Source organism: Crassostrea angulata, chromosome 2 (genome assembly GCF_025612915.1).
Source record: "Crassostrea angulata isolate pt1a10 chromosome 2, ASM2561291v2, whole genome shotgun sequence".
Lineage (NCBI taxonomy): Eukaryota > Metazoa > Mollusca > Bivalvia > Ostreida > Ostreidae > Magallana > Magallana angulata.
In genome coordinates, this window is record NC_069112.1 from 51980080 (window position 1) to 51993850 (window position 13771).

At 33.4% G+C, this 13771-nt stretch overlaps 1 protein-coding gene across 1 annotated transcript in view; it reads right to left on the reverse strand.

Moving 5' to 3' along the window:
• Window positions 1-4054: 4054 nt before the first annotated feature.
• LOC128173172 (neurogenic locus notch homolog protein 1-like) overlaps window positions 4055-13771 on the reverse strand; it is a 29928-nt gene continuing 20211 nt past the window's right edge. Inside the window, exons 19-30 of the mRNA XM_052838886.1 lie at window positions 13312-13434; window positions 12674-12796; window positions 11869-11991; window positions 11071-11193; window positions 10689-10811; window positions 9886-10008; window positions 8530-8652; window positions 7872-8000; window positions 6919-6998; window positions 5253-5370; window positions 4624-4799; window positions 4055-4515 (exon numbers count right to left, since the gene is read on the reverse strand). Of these exons, the coding sequence (XP_052694846.1) occupies window positions 4429-4515; window positions 4624-4799; window positions 5253-5370; window positions 6919-6998; window positions 7872-8000; window positions 8530-8652; window positions 9886-10008; window positions 10689-10811; window positions 11071-11193; window positions 11869-11991; window positions 12674-12796; window positions 13312-13434 (1451 nt within the window). The 3' untranslated portion in view covers window positions 4055-4428. The remainder of the gene's footprint in view (window positions 4516-4623; window positions 4800-5252; window positions 5371-6918; window positions 6999-7871; window positions 8001-8529; window positions 8653-9885; window positions 10009-10688; window positions 10812-11070; window positions 11194-11868; window positions 11992-12673; window positions 12797-13311; window positions 13435-13771) is intronic.

The window sequence follows — 13771 nt, forward strand, 5'->3', positions numbered from 1 at the left end:
ATCTGACGTTAAAAGAAATACGCAATGTAAATAAATAGGCAACCAACATAATGGTAGAACCCAATGATACTTACATGGATATCTTTCTATTCAATCTGCAGTTTTTTAAACTTCTCTCTCTCTCTCTCTCTCTCTCTCTCTCTCTCTCTCTCTCTCTCTCTCTCTCTCCAATCTAATTAATTTAATTCGTTTTCATGAACTTAAACATAGAAAAAAAAAAACAATTTTTTTAGATTCTTTTGTAAGCTGAGTTTTTCCCTTCGCAGGATAATTTAGAAAATGAAACTTCTTTTTCGATAAATGAATTTTATTCAAAATGCGTGGTGATGCATGATGCATATATATACGACTGAGATGCCTAAAAGTGTCAACGAGGGGCGCCATTATGAGTTGTAAAACTTATCTAATTATCAAATATCGTAAAATAATATTTAGTTGATAATATACCAGCACTTGGGTTTCAGAAAACTATCTAAAGATCTATCATAAGACATATCTGACATTAGACTGTCGTAAGATCTGACTTTTGACAATTATAAGATCTATCACTTGCTTTTCACAAACTTTCTTCAGTGCTATACATTTTCAGACAATTATTATGACACGCTTCATAATTCCTACATAAACTGAAAATTATTGTGAAATGTGCAAAACATATATTTTATATCTTTTCGACTGAGAATCATACTACTTTTAATTAGTTTTATGCTCTGAAATTTGCTTTAACTGAAACCTGAATATCTCACTCTTTCAGAACCTTTGTTATTGATATAGAGAAGGTTTCATTTTATCTTGCAAGCTTATCAACTTCATTTGTTGATGAATTTGTTAATCTAATAAGTTTCTAAAACATCGGTTTCTTGATGCTAAAATGGTATGAGACTCCTGTCAATATTAATGTGGACAAAATCATATTATAAACAAAATACTTTCCCCGGTTTAGAATTTTTAAATTTTACAATATTTGAATTGCTGTTTATTTCGATAGGAAGTACGTCACACACCATCGTGGTGTTTTAATTTTTCATGTACTAATTTAAGTAGGATTACATATAACTAGCTGTGTTTTGTAGTACTGTTTCAACTAATCCGGTTTGCCTAGCCTATCATTTTAATTCAAATTACTTTCGATTGAAACCTTGGAAAGTTTGTAATTCAGTTAAACATAGAAAAGCGCCAGGGGCTCGTAACATAAAGTATTCTAAGATTTTGACTTAAGTGGGGTCGTGAGTAGGACTTAGGCGCAATCTCAGGACCTACATAAGTTCCTACTCAAGTATATCTTATACCGTAACATAAAGCAAACTAATAAGCAATGTCTTAGCTTAAGTCTAAGAATGTACATAAGTCCTACTTAAGCACTGTCTTAAACTTAAGTACCCTTTATATTACGAGCCTCAGCATTCAATATTCTAGCTAACTTTTTTTTTCAAAATGGCTGTCACTATATATAACGACACCCATGAGCTGGATAAATGAACATGGCTTCGCGTACTCGCTTAACATCATGTTTACTGGTCGACATCGCAACAGAGCGTATCTGAAAATTACATTCGCAATTTGTCAAAGTAGAAAAATCCTTATTACAGTCCATGTTTATCCGATATTTTTAATAGAGCTCTTCTAAAAGAGATATCAATACAGTCTAGAATAGCTTGTCTCTAAAATGTCTGAGGAAAATCATTATTCTCTTCAATCTAATTCTGCGATACGATCACTTCTGAAAATTCCTCTGTAACAGAGTAACTCTGTTTTTAACCGCTTTGTTTTCTAATTTCTGTTTTTAACCACTTTGTTTTCTGATTTCTGTTTTTAACCGCTTTGTTTTCTAATTTCTGTTTTTAACCGCTTTGTTTTCTAATTTCCAACCGCTCTAGCTGTGAATTAACTTAGCTGCCCTTAAAGGGGCATGGTCACGATTTTGGTCAAGTTTTTTTTTTCTGTTTTTATTATTTGTAATGCTTTAAGGAAGGAGTCTTTTCTGTTTTTCGACTTGTCAAACGTAAATTTGATTAATTGTTCATTAAATCAAGATGAAAGGAAATTAAAATAGTATATTTTTCTTTCTTTTTTACCACATACAACTTGGCATAGAAAAATGTAATCAATGTTTAGAATGGAACAAGGACTATATTTTTGGCGTAATATTGGCGTAGGAAAATATCACATGTTGCGCAATTCAAAATTGCTGCAGATTATATATATATAATGAGTCTGTTTTAGCATTTTAAAAACAATAACAATAATGTTGGATTTTTTTTTACTAATGTGAACTAATAATATGATACTTGGGTTTTAGAATATGTTTTTAAAATATGATTTGCCTATCAAATAACATTTTTATAAGCTTTTTAAAGCGCCCACTCTATACATTGATTTTTGTGAAAAAATCACTAAAATCAGTTTTTCTCTCTTTTGAAACGGTCAATATATTAGCTTTTCTGTCAATTTATATCTTTAAATAAAGTCTTCATAATACATAAAAAATAGAAATATTTTATTATTGGAAGCATAAAAAAATAATCAACATTTCTTCAAAATTTAAGAAAATTAGAGGAAATGCGGGCTAAGCAATATCAATTTTAGTATAAATATTTATTCCAATTTAGTAGTATAAGCTGATAGACACTCTCATGGTCTATGATTTCATTGAAGATTTGAATCTTCAAATCTTAAACAAATGTCTACAGAATTATAAAGAGCTACACTTATTTTTATCACTCTTTACGTTGACGAAAAAGGTAGTGACCTTGACCTGACCTTTATCCGAAAACAAAAAGGTCAAATTTAATCAAACTGATAGAATCATTAAGTAATATGATCCGTTTGACTGTGTCAAAATTTCATGCATTTCTTATTATAAGAAGTATGTTTGATAATTAAAAGACTCCTTCCTTAAGAATGCATCTCTAATGATCAAATGAAATTTGGGTGCCAGTCGTTGAGTTTTAAGCACGATACAAGGCTCACAATTCTTCGTCATGTAAACAAGGCTCGTGCGCTGCTTTTGTTTACAAGTGTTCAATATACCAGTAAAAATCTTTTTAAAGCTGGTTTGTCTATCTTGTTCTTCATTTTAAGCATAAATAAACAGTTCCTAACGATTTACCCATTTATTTTAGGACTGAAACTGGAATTTTCACTTCAACGTTCGAAATGTAAACAAACGCTTTGTTTACATTGCAAAGAATTGCAAGCTCTAAAACTCCCTTATATCTCATCAAATGACACTCAAATTTTGGTTGCCTATTAAAAATGCCTTACTGAAGCATTGTAAACATAAAAATCGAAAAAATAACTTTTGACAAAAATCGTGACCATACCCCTTTAAGATATACATGCATGATGATTTGGATGATTTGTAACAAAATACACCAGTGAAGGAAGTGTAATTCACGTAGACGAAAGGGAAAATATCCGAGATATCTTTATTGATACATTGACATTTTTCAGTCAAAAAAAAGTACAGGAACGGTAACAACATTTTTAATGAGATAAAAATATTAAATACGGGATGGTACGTGATCAAATCGATCACGTGCCATCCCGTATTCATAACCCAATTTACATTAAAATGATAAAATCAATCGCTTACCATCCCGTCTTAAATTATATTCTGCTATACATCCAAAAATGATATGTTATTTATAGATGACGCCCAATAACTTGCAATATTTACATTTTCTAGAGTCTTTGCCTGTGATAACACTACGTATTGATTTTGTACTATATAACCCATAACTCCAAATGACGCCAAATCGAGGCGCCAGCGGGGTTTGCATATTTATATTTAAATATTCAATAGTACGATGCATGGCTTAAAATTATATAAATGTAAGTAATAAGGAATCATTCTTTGAATATTATGAGGTGATAATTTAGGTCGGGGCGTGATCAAATTTATCATAAAGTCCTTCGGGATTTATTGGATTTGATCATGCCCCAACCGAAATTATCACTTCATAATTTACTCAAAGAATGATTCCTTCTTCCTTACATGATATCTTATGGAATTCAAACAAAACACAGATGTAAAGATTGCCATAGACAGCGGTGTTTAATAATCACATGGTTCTATTCAAATCGTCATTTGAAAGAGAAATCTACATGAAAAATACATAAAGCAATAAAATATCAAAGCTATTTTAAAACAGAGTGTTTTATTTAGACATTAAACAAGTTCATCCGCTCAGAATAAATGAAGAAAACAGAATATTAAAACGATATAATATGTCAGACACAAATATCACAAATTTAATAAGTTTTGTAAGATTTATTTAAAATTCTGATTTTTTTTCAACCAATACGTTTAGATACTGTACGATTATTTCCAAATTATCTTCTGCAAATGTTGTGTTTTTATATTTTTATAAAATTGTGAACTTCGATCGATTCCGTTATGTCGAAACTGGAACGGTAGCATTCTTATCACGGACAAGAATTAGGCATAAGTCTGACGTCATCAATCGCTACGTCACTTTTATATGAAGTCCCCTTTTTTGCTTGGAGGATAACCTAAAATAAAAATCGTATGTTTCAAAACATTTCTGTACTGCGAAAATTATCTAGTATTATACACTCGTAAAAGAATAATTTTGCAAAAAGTGTTCGAGTAACTCGTACCCAGGTTGAATCGTCCAGTGTTAAGTCGAGCTCCAGATTATTCCACTGGTTTCCTTGGTCGCCGGCGATTGTGAACTCTTCTTTCAAGCCTCGTACAGCTGAGTACGTGTACACTACAAAACTGCCCATATTGCTCCCCCACATGTGATACTGGAGACTCAGGCAATGGGGAGCGTCTGAAGACAAAGAGTTGTAACAGTCAATGAACTCGAATGAATTCTTACTTGTTAATTGTAATTTAAGTACATGCATATAAGTTTTAAATCGGAAAGTTATATATATATATTTTTTTTGTAAGGTAGTGAAATTGAATATTTCATCATATTGAGATAAAGATGAAATTTTTAAAAATAACTTTTTTTTTCAATAGTTCATAGAAGCGTTTAAATGCCCAAAGTCATGTTAAGTTTATTGTTTACAAAAGTTGAAATTAAGTTTATTCTTAAAATAAATACAGAGGCAAACTCTTCTTTTTAATCATTCATACTGTTAATTTAGATTTCAGGGGGAAAAAAACCACAAATCAGAGCAATGTCATATGAACTTTTAAACTAAGTAGATTGAAATGCATAATTAACATGATTACGAAACAGTCGATATTTTAACAACATAAAATCGATGAAACTTACTTTGAAATCGAACATTGCTAATAATATAGGCTGCTTGATATCTCGAGGCCTCGAAGTAGAAAAAGTATTTGCCCTTGTAGGCACTGTTAGGTCCAGTCCCCCGCGAGGGGGTCCTTCTCTGTAATTAAATCAATATACAGTGTATTTTGATTATAAAATGTATGGCAATTATAATTCAAAGCACCTATTCTCCTCATCGAAAATCATTCAAAACTTAGCACTTTATACATTGGTCTGTTGAAACAAAACACTAACTTCCGGAGCGACATGTTTCTATTATCTTGGAGAAGTCCAGTCAATTCGCAACCTTCAGAATTGCATGTAAGGGCAATTTTATCAATAAATACAATTACGTCAAAATAGTGTTCGTCATCGTGCGATGTGTCAAATATAAATTAGTCATATGTTTTGCGATAAATATGCTTTTGTGAGTGTCGACCTGAGTTTTTGATTTTTGGCTCACTTAAGTATGTGGTTTTTTTTTTTTCATTTCGAGAAAGGGCTCGAAAATAAAATGGTCATTTTCTAAAGTGGCCGAGTTTATAAAGTATTTATTTCTTTAAAATTGTTCTCATCATTTACACATCTATATAAATATACAGGTAATTCTCGATAGCTCGAAGTCCATGGGACCGAGGAAAAACTTCGCGGTCTTTCAAGAGTTCGGAATTTTCCGGGTTGACCGACGGGTTTTAAAATTAGTCTTACCGGATGTTATGATTAAGCCATTTATTTAGTGCTAACCTTACGCACGTGCTTAAACAACGTTTTCTTTTCAGTAAAATATACAGAACTGGATGTTTTTAAAACTAAATACAAACAACTATTGAATAAATTCATCATAATTATTTATTCTATACATCATATTAAGACCAGATTGCTCAGTACTACTGCACTTCGAGACGATCGACATGTCATAAATGAGATAACTGAGTATCACCCAGTGTTTCCACTGTACGGGTCCTTCCCCAGCTGTAAGAACTTGTTCAGCAATAATCATTATAATGATAATGGTGCTGATAAACATAAGTTTTAGAGTTTTATAATTCTAAAATTTGACCATGGCTTAATATTATCGTTTCGTCTCAATTAATTTCTCATTTTCATCGTAAAACGGTTGGTGTTAATTATAGATTGGGTATCGGTATGCTCATTCATCAAACAATTATCACCTTGCAGGACAAGTGTCGCCTGAATAGACAACCCCTGACCCGGGTCCCGCGTCTAACGCCTGGAGCCATTTAAATGACCAAGTAGGTGTTAATTAGGTATAGCGCTTGGATATACACGGCGACTTCGAGGTATCGAGAGTAAAAAACTCTATGAACAACGGGACTGCAATTTGACTTCGAGAGATCAAGGGTTTCGAGATATCAAGAGTTCGAGAAATCAAGAGTAAATTTGCTTTGTTATATAGGGGAAAAAATCGGGACCCTAGACCCACTTCGAGCGATCAAGAACTTCGAGCGATCGAAGTTCGAGCCATCGAGAGTTACCTGTACATAGTCTCCCTACTTTTAACAAAAAATTTTAAAAAATCCTTTTGGTAAAGACAGGTTTTTAAATGGCTGTAGAGAAGAAAATTTGTGAAATGATATACCGATGACAAAGAGACCAACAGATGCCGAACAAAATATGCGTTCAGAGGTCGTAATAAAGTTCTTACATTTCGCCTAAACCACCCACGTGTTCGTGTCCGCAGAAAACAGCTCCTTTCTCTTCGCCTTTCAAACCCACAGGAGAAACCTAAAGAAATAGCAATAGTGTTAGTATAATAATAACTGGTAATACTTATCATCAAAACTGATGATATGAAAACCCCCTATGTAAAAATTTGATCACCGGTTTAAGGAAAAATAATCATTGCCTTTCAATTTCCAGCTTTTCTGGCCATATGGTTTTCAGAAAAAGAGATTTTAAAAAAGATTTTTTGTACATATTCCTATGTAAAAATTATGGTCCGCTCTACCCCGGTGGGGTTATAATTTGAACAACTTGAATGTACATTACCTTAGGATACTTTAATAATTCCACATAGGTTTCGACGTTTATGACAAAATTATTTTTTCTTCCTTTTATTATGCAAAAATACAACCCTCATTGTGGCCCCATCCTACCCCCGGGATCTCAAGAATTGCTATCATTGTTTCATTAATTCATAACCATTTCCCCTTGTCAGAGGATGTTGCCTTTTATTTTAACAATCTTGATTCTCCTTCACCCAAGAATGCTTTATGCAAAGTTTGGTAAAATTGTTAGAGTGGATCTTGAGAAGTAGATGAAAAATTTATATAAAAAAGTTTACTCAGAGAGACGGACAGACAGACCAACGTCTGACAAAGGGTTATTATAAAATCTCACTAATAAACAAAAGCACCTCTTTACATGTTTATGTTAAATACTAAACACAACAATTATGTAATAAGTTTTTTTTTTGTTATATGTATAGATTAAGAAGGCTAAATAGTCGTGATTAGTTTAAGGCTATATCAACCTCCTTGAGAAAAAAGAGTTCCGTGAAAAAAAAACAACGTAATTTTTCAGCTAAAATATTTGGAAATGTTCTAAACTTAATTTTACTTTATACAGAGGCTACTTTGGCAAAGAGAAAATGAATACCTTCACAATTCTGTCCAAGGAAACCCGGCTTGCATTCACATCTGTACGGGTTTTCCTCCCCTGGTGTGTTAGTACAACTTCCGTCGTGTTGACAAGGGTTGCTTAAGCACGCATCATTATTAATTGGGGCTGTTTAAATAAACCAAAAAATCAACATGGGTAATAAAATTAAATGATATAAGTAGAATTTAAACAATAACACTCTATGGTTATAATTTCTCCACATAGAAAAATTGGTTTTCTAATGTAAATTACGTGTCCAAATTGTATTCTTCGCGGTTTATAAAGCTTAAACCTCCCCAGACCATGCATTTTATATCGAATAAAACAAATAAATATTGAATTCATTCCTTAAATCAATACACATTTCTCTCCTTTACATTTTATAGACATTATAAAGACTATGAATAAGTGGTGAAGAATCGTTAGTTTGTTTATCGTTATCAATCGTGTATCGAGAAAATTCAGCAAGTTAGTGATCGTCCGTGTATAATACGCGATCGTTCGTGTATCGTACGTGATCGTCCGTGTATAATGCGTTATCGTTCGTGTATCGTGCGTAATCGTTCGTGTATCAGAATCGTGCTTGTCTTTTATCAACAATAACTTTGTAACCTCTGTATCTAGTGACTAAATAAGTATTCTAACTCTGTCTTACTTTCACATTTGAGTCCCGTGTAACCTGTTTTACACTGACACCTGTAACCGTCAGTGCTCGTTTGATCAGCAACACAGGTAGCATCATTCTGACAACCATGGCCGTCACATGGGTTGATAAGACCTAGAATCATATAGAAAATCATTTCCTGGTTTTGTGCATTAAAAATAATTAATTGTGTAAATTAGGAAATGACACTTCCATCAAACCTAAAAGTAATGCTGAAAACGTATAAATTGCACACTGCCCTTTGTTGAAACAGAAAATATCTTCATGAAAATGTAGCTGCAGGTCTGTAGCTTCCGGTCTGAAAAAAATTCGGATGGACGACATGAGAGCTACAGTGCCTCCCATACTAAAAATCTGCAATTTACGGCGGACAAAAAATTTCGCTAGTTTTGGACTGATCAACCTTATTTTCACACAAATTCTGTGAAAACAATTAGTACCATTAAATTCTTCAGACAATTTACTACTGATATTGTTATCTAACTTGCCTCAGACTTTCTTTGAAACATGCTAAACGACCTCGGAGATAAAGTATATTAATTCACGTCGAGATCGAAAGTCGCCATTTTTACATGTAAACAAACTGCACCACTTCAATTTACAGGGCTGGTGATCGTGTTTAAAAGAATATCAGAGGCAAGTAAAGTGACGATATCTGTAGTAAATTGTCCGAAGAATTTTTTGAAATCAAATATTTATACAGAATATGTTCGAAAATGAGATTAAAAAGTCCAAAACTAGCGCAATTTTTTGTGCCCCGTAATTTGCAGTTTTTTACTATGGAAGGCACTGTAGCTCCCAGGTCGTCCATCCGAATTTTTTCAGACCGGGAGCTACAGACCTGCAGCTACATGAAAATGCTACCTACGTTTAAGCAATTTATCCGTAAAAGGACTGCAAGCGTTTAATAATCTTTCTTCTTGTCGGTAGTATAAAGTTACACAAATTTACAATGAAAATTGAAATTAAGGAGGCTCAATCAACATATGTCACCATGGGTAATTTTGTCATTTGAAAAGTACCGATCTTTCGTCTTCTTCAAATTCTACAGTGGTAACAACGTTAATGTTGATAAACCAATCGTATTAAATAGTTCGTGTATCCTGGGATATCGTTTGTGTATCGTGCGGGAACGTGCGTGTATGAGGAAATCGATTTGTGGATTTTCATGTGCGTGTTCGTGTTTGTGTGGTAACTGTTTTTTAAAAAAAAAGCAAGAAGTAATTAATGAAAACAGCGACGAGTAGTTTCATCATTCGTGTATCAGAATCGTGCTTGTCTTTTATCAACAATAACTTTGTAACCTCTGTATCTAGTGACTAAATAAGTATTCTAACTCTGTCTTACTTTCACATTTGAGTCCCGTGTAACCTGTTTTACACTGACACCTGTAACCGTCAGTGCTCGTTTGATCAGCAACACAGGTAGCGTCATTCTGACAACCATGGCCGTCACATGGGTTGACAAGACCTAGAATCATATAGAAAATCATTTTTGGCTCTGAACATTAAAATAGAATTGTGTAAAAAAGGAAATGACTCTTACGTCAAACTTAAAAGTAATGCTCAAAACGTATAAATTGCACACTGCCCTTTGTTGAAACAGAAAATATCTTCATGGAAATGCTACCTACGTTTACGCAATTGATCTGTAAAAGTGTTTTAGCTCTAAAACGCTATCAACAAATCAGGACTACACGCGTTTAATAATCTTTCTTCTTGTCGGGAGTATAAAGTTACACAAATTTACAATGAAAATTGAAATTAAGGAGGCTCAATCAACATATGTCACCATGGGCAATTTTGTCATTTGAAAAGTACCGATCTTTCGTCTTCTTCAAATTCTACAGTGGTAACAACGTTGTTGTTGATAAACCAATCGTATTAAATAGTTCGTGTATCGTGGGTGATCGTTTGTGTATCGTGTGGGAACGTGCGTGTGTGAGGAAATCGGTTTGTGGATTTTCATGTGCGTGTTCGTGTGAACTTTTGCGTGTGGTAACTTTTTAAAAAAAAAAGCTAGAAGTAATTAATGAAAACAGCGATGAGTAGTTTCATCGTTCGTGTATCAGAATCGTGCCAGTCTTTTACTAACAATAACTTTGTAACCTCTGAATCTAGTGGCTAAAAAGTATTCTAACGTTGTCTTACTTTCACATCTGAGTCCCGTGTAACCTGTTTTACACTGACACCAGTAACCGCCAGGGCTCGTTTGATCAGCAACACAGGTAGCATCATTCTGACAACCATTGCCGTTACATGGGTTGATAAGACCTAGAATCATATAGAAAATCATTTTCTGGCTCTGAACATTAAAATAATATTGTGTAAAAAAGGATATGACTCTTACGTCAAACTTAAAAGGAATGCTTAAAACTTATCAGTTGCGTACTGCTCTTTGTTAAAACAGAAAATATCTTCATGAAAATGTCAGCTACGTTTAAGCAATTTATCCTAACAGTGTTTTACCTCTAAAACGTTATCAACAAATCAGGACTACTAGTGGCTAAAAAGTATTCTAACGTTGTCTTACTTTCACATCTGAGTCCCGTGTAACCTGTTTTACACTGACACCAGTAACCGCCAGGGCTCGTTTGATCAGCAACACAGGTAGCATCATTCTGACAACCATTGCCGTTACATGGGTTGATAAGACCTAGAATCATATAGAAAATCATTTTCTGGCTCTGAACATAAAATAATATTGTGCAAAAAAGGAAATGACTCTTACGTCAAACTTAAAAGGAATGCTTAAAACTAATAAGTTGCGTACTGCTCTTTGTTAAAACAGAAAATATCTTCATGAAAATGTCAGCTACGTTTAAGCAATTTATCCTAACAGTGTTTTACCTCTAAAACGCTATCAACAAATCAAGACTACAAGCGTTTAATAATCTTTCTTCTTGTCGGTAGTATGAAGTTACACAAATTTACAATGAAAATTGAAATTAAGGAGGCTCAATCAACATATGTCACCATGGGTAATTTTGTCATTTGAAAAGTACCGATCTTTCGTCTTCTTCAAATTCTACAGTGGTAACAACGTTGTTGTTGATAAACCAATCGTATTAAATAGTTCGTGTATCCTGGGTGATCGTTTGTGTATCGTGTAGGAACATGCGTGTATGAGAAAATCGGTTTGTTGATTTTCATGAGCGTGTTCGTGTGAACTTTTGCGTGTGGTTACTTTTTTTAAAAAAAGCTAGAAGTAATTAATGAAAACAGCGACGAGTAGTTTCATCGTTCGTGTATCAGAATTGTGCCTGTCTTTTATCAACAATAACTTTGTAACCTCTGTATCTAGTGACTAAATAAGTATTCTTTGTCTTACTTTCACATCTGAGTCCCGTGTAACCTGTTTTACACTGACACCAGTAACCACCAGGGCTCGTTTGATCAGCAACACAGGTAGCATCATTCTGACAACCATTGCCGTTACATGGGTTGATAAGACCTAGAATCATATAGAAAATTTTTTTCTGGTTCCGTATATTAAAATAGAATTGTGAAAAAAAGGAAATGACTCTTACGTCAAACTTAAAAGTAATGCTCAAAACGTATAAATTGCACACTGCCCTTTGTTGAAACAGAAAATATCTTCATGAAAATGCTACCTACGTTTAAGCAATTTATCTGTAAAAGTGTTTTAGCTCTAAAACGCTATCAACAAATCAGGACTACACGCGTTTAATAATCTTTCTTCTTGTCGGTAGTATAAAGTTACACAAATTTACAATGAAAATTGAAATTAAGGAGGCTCAATCAACATATGTCACCATGGGTAATTTTGTCATTTGAAAAGTACCGATCTTTCGTCTTCTTCAAATTCTGCAGTGGTAACAACGTTGTTGTTGATAAACCAATCGTATTAAATAGTTCGTGTATCGTGGGTGATCGTTTGTGTATCGTGTGGGAACGTGCGTGTATGAGAAAATCGGTTTGTGGATTTTCTTGTGCGTGTTCGTGTGAACTTTTGCGTGTGGTAACTTTTTTAAAAAAAAAAGCAAGAAGTAATTAATGAAAACAGCGATGAGTAGTTTCATCGTTCGTGTATCAGAATCGTGCCTGTCTTTTATTAACAATAACTTTGTAACCTCTGAATCTAGTGGCTAAAAAGTATTCTAACGTTGTCTTACTTTCACATCTGAGTCCCGTGTAACCTGTTTTACACTGACACCAGTAACCGCCAGGGCTCGTTTGATCAGCAACACAGGTAGCATCATTCTGACAACCATTGCCGTTACATGGGTTGATAAGACCTAGAATCATATAGAAAATCATTTTCTAGTTCCGTACATTAAAGTAGAATTGTGTCAATTAGAAAACGACTCTTACATCAAACTTTAGAGTAATGCTAAAAACTTTCTTAATCGTGTACTGCCCTTTGTTGAAACAGAAAATATCGTGAAAATATCACCTACATCTAGCAATATATATATATATATATATATATATATATATATATATATATATATATATATATATATATATATATATATATATATGAAAATTGAAATTAGGGAGGCGCAATCAAGATATGCCAAATTTTTTGAACTGATCTTATTAGTAAGTTTACATATTATAAAGAAATTCTTCTTAAATGTGGAATTTGAAAAGTAACGATCTTTATTTTTTGTCTTCTTCATGTTCTATTTAGTAAATAGCAACGATTCGGAATAAAACAGTATGTATTTTATCATCAAAATTAGTTGGTTCATGAAATATTCAACTTAAAATCCAAAACAAAGTCGATACAATTCTAACTCGGTCTTACTTTCACATCTGAGTCCCGTGTAACCTGTTTTACACTCACAACTGTAACCCTCAGTGCTCGTTTGATCAGCAACACAGGTAGCGTCATTCTGACAACCATTGCCGTCACATGGGTTGACAAGACCTAGAATCATATAGAAAATCATTTCCTGGTTCTGTACATTAAAAAGAATTAATTGTGTCAATTAGGAAATGACACTTCCATCAAACCTAAAAGTAATGCTGAAAATGTATAAATTGCATACTGCCCTTTGTTGAAACAGAAAATATCTTCATGAAAATGCTACCTACGTTTAAGCAATTTATCTGTAAAAGTGTTTTAGCTCTATAACGCTATCAACAAATCAGGACAACAAGCGTTTAATAATCTTTCTTCTTGTCGGTAGTATAAAGTTACACAAATTTACAATGCAAATTGAAATTAAGGAGGCTCAATCAAGATATGTCACCATGGGTAATTT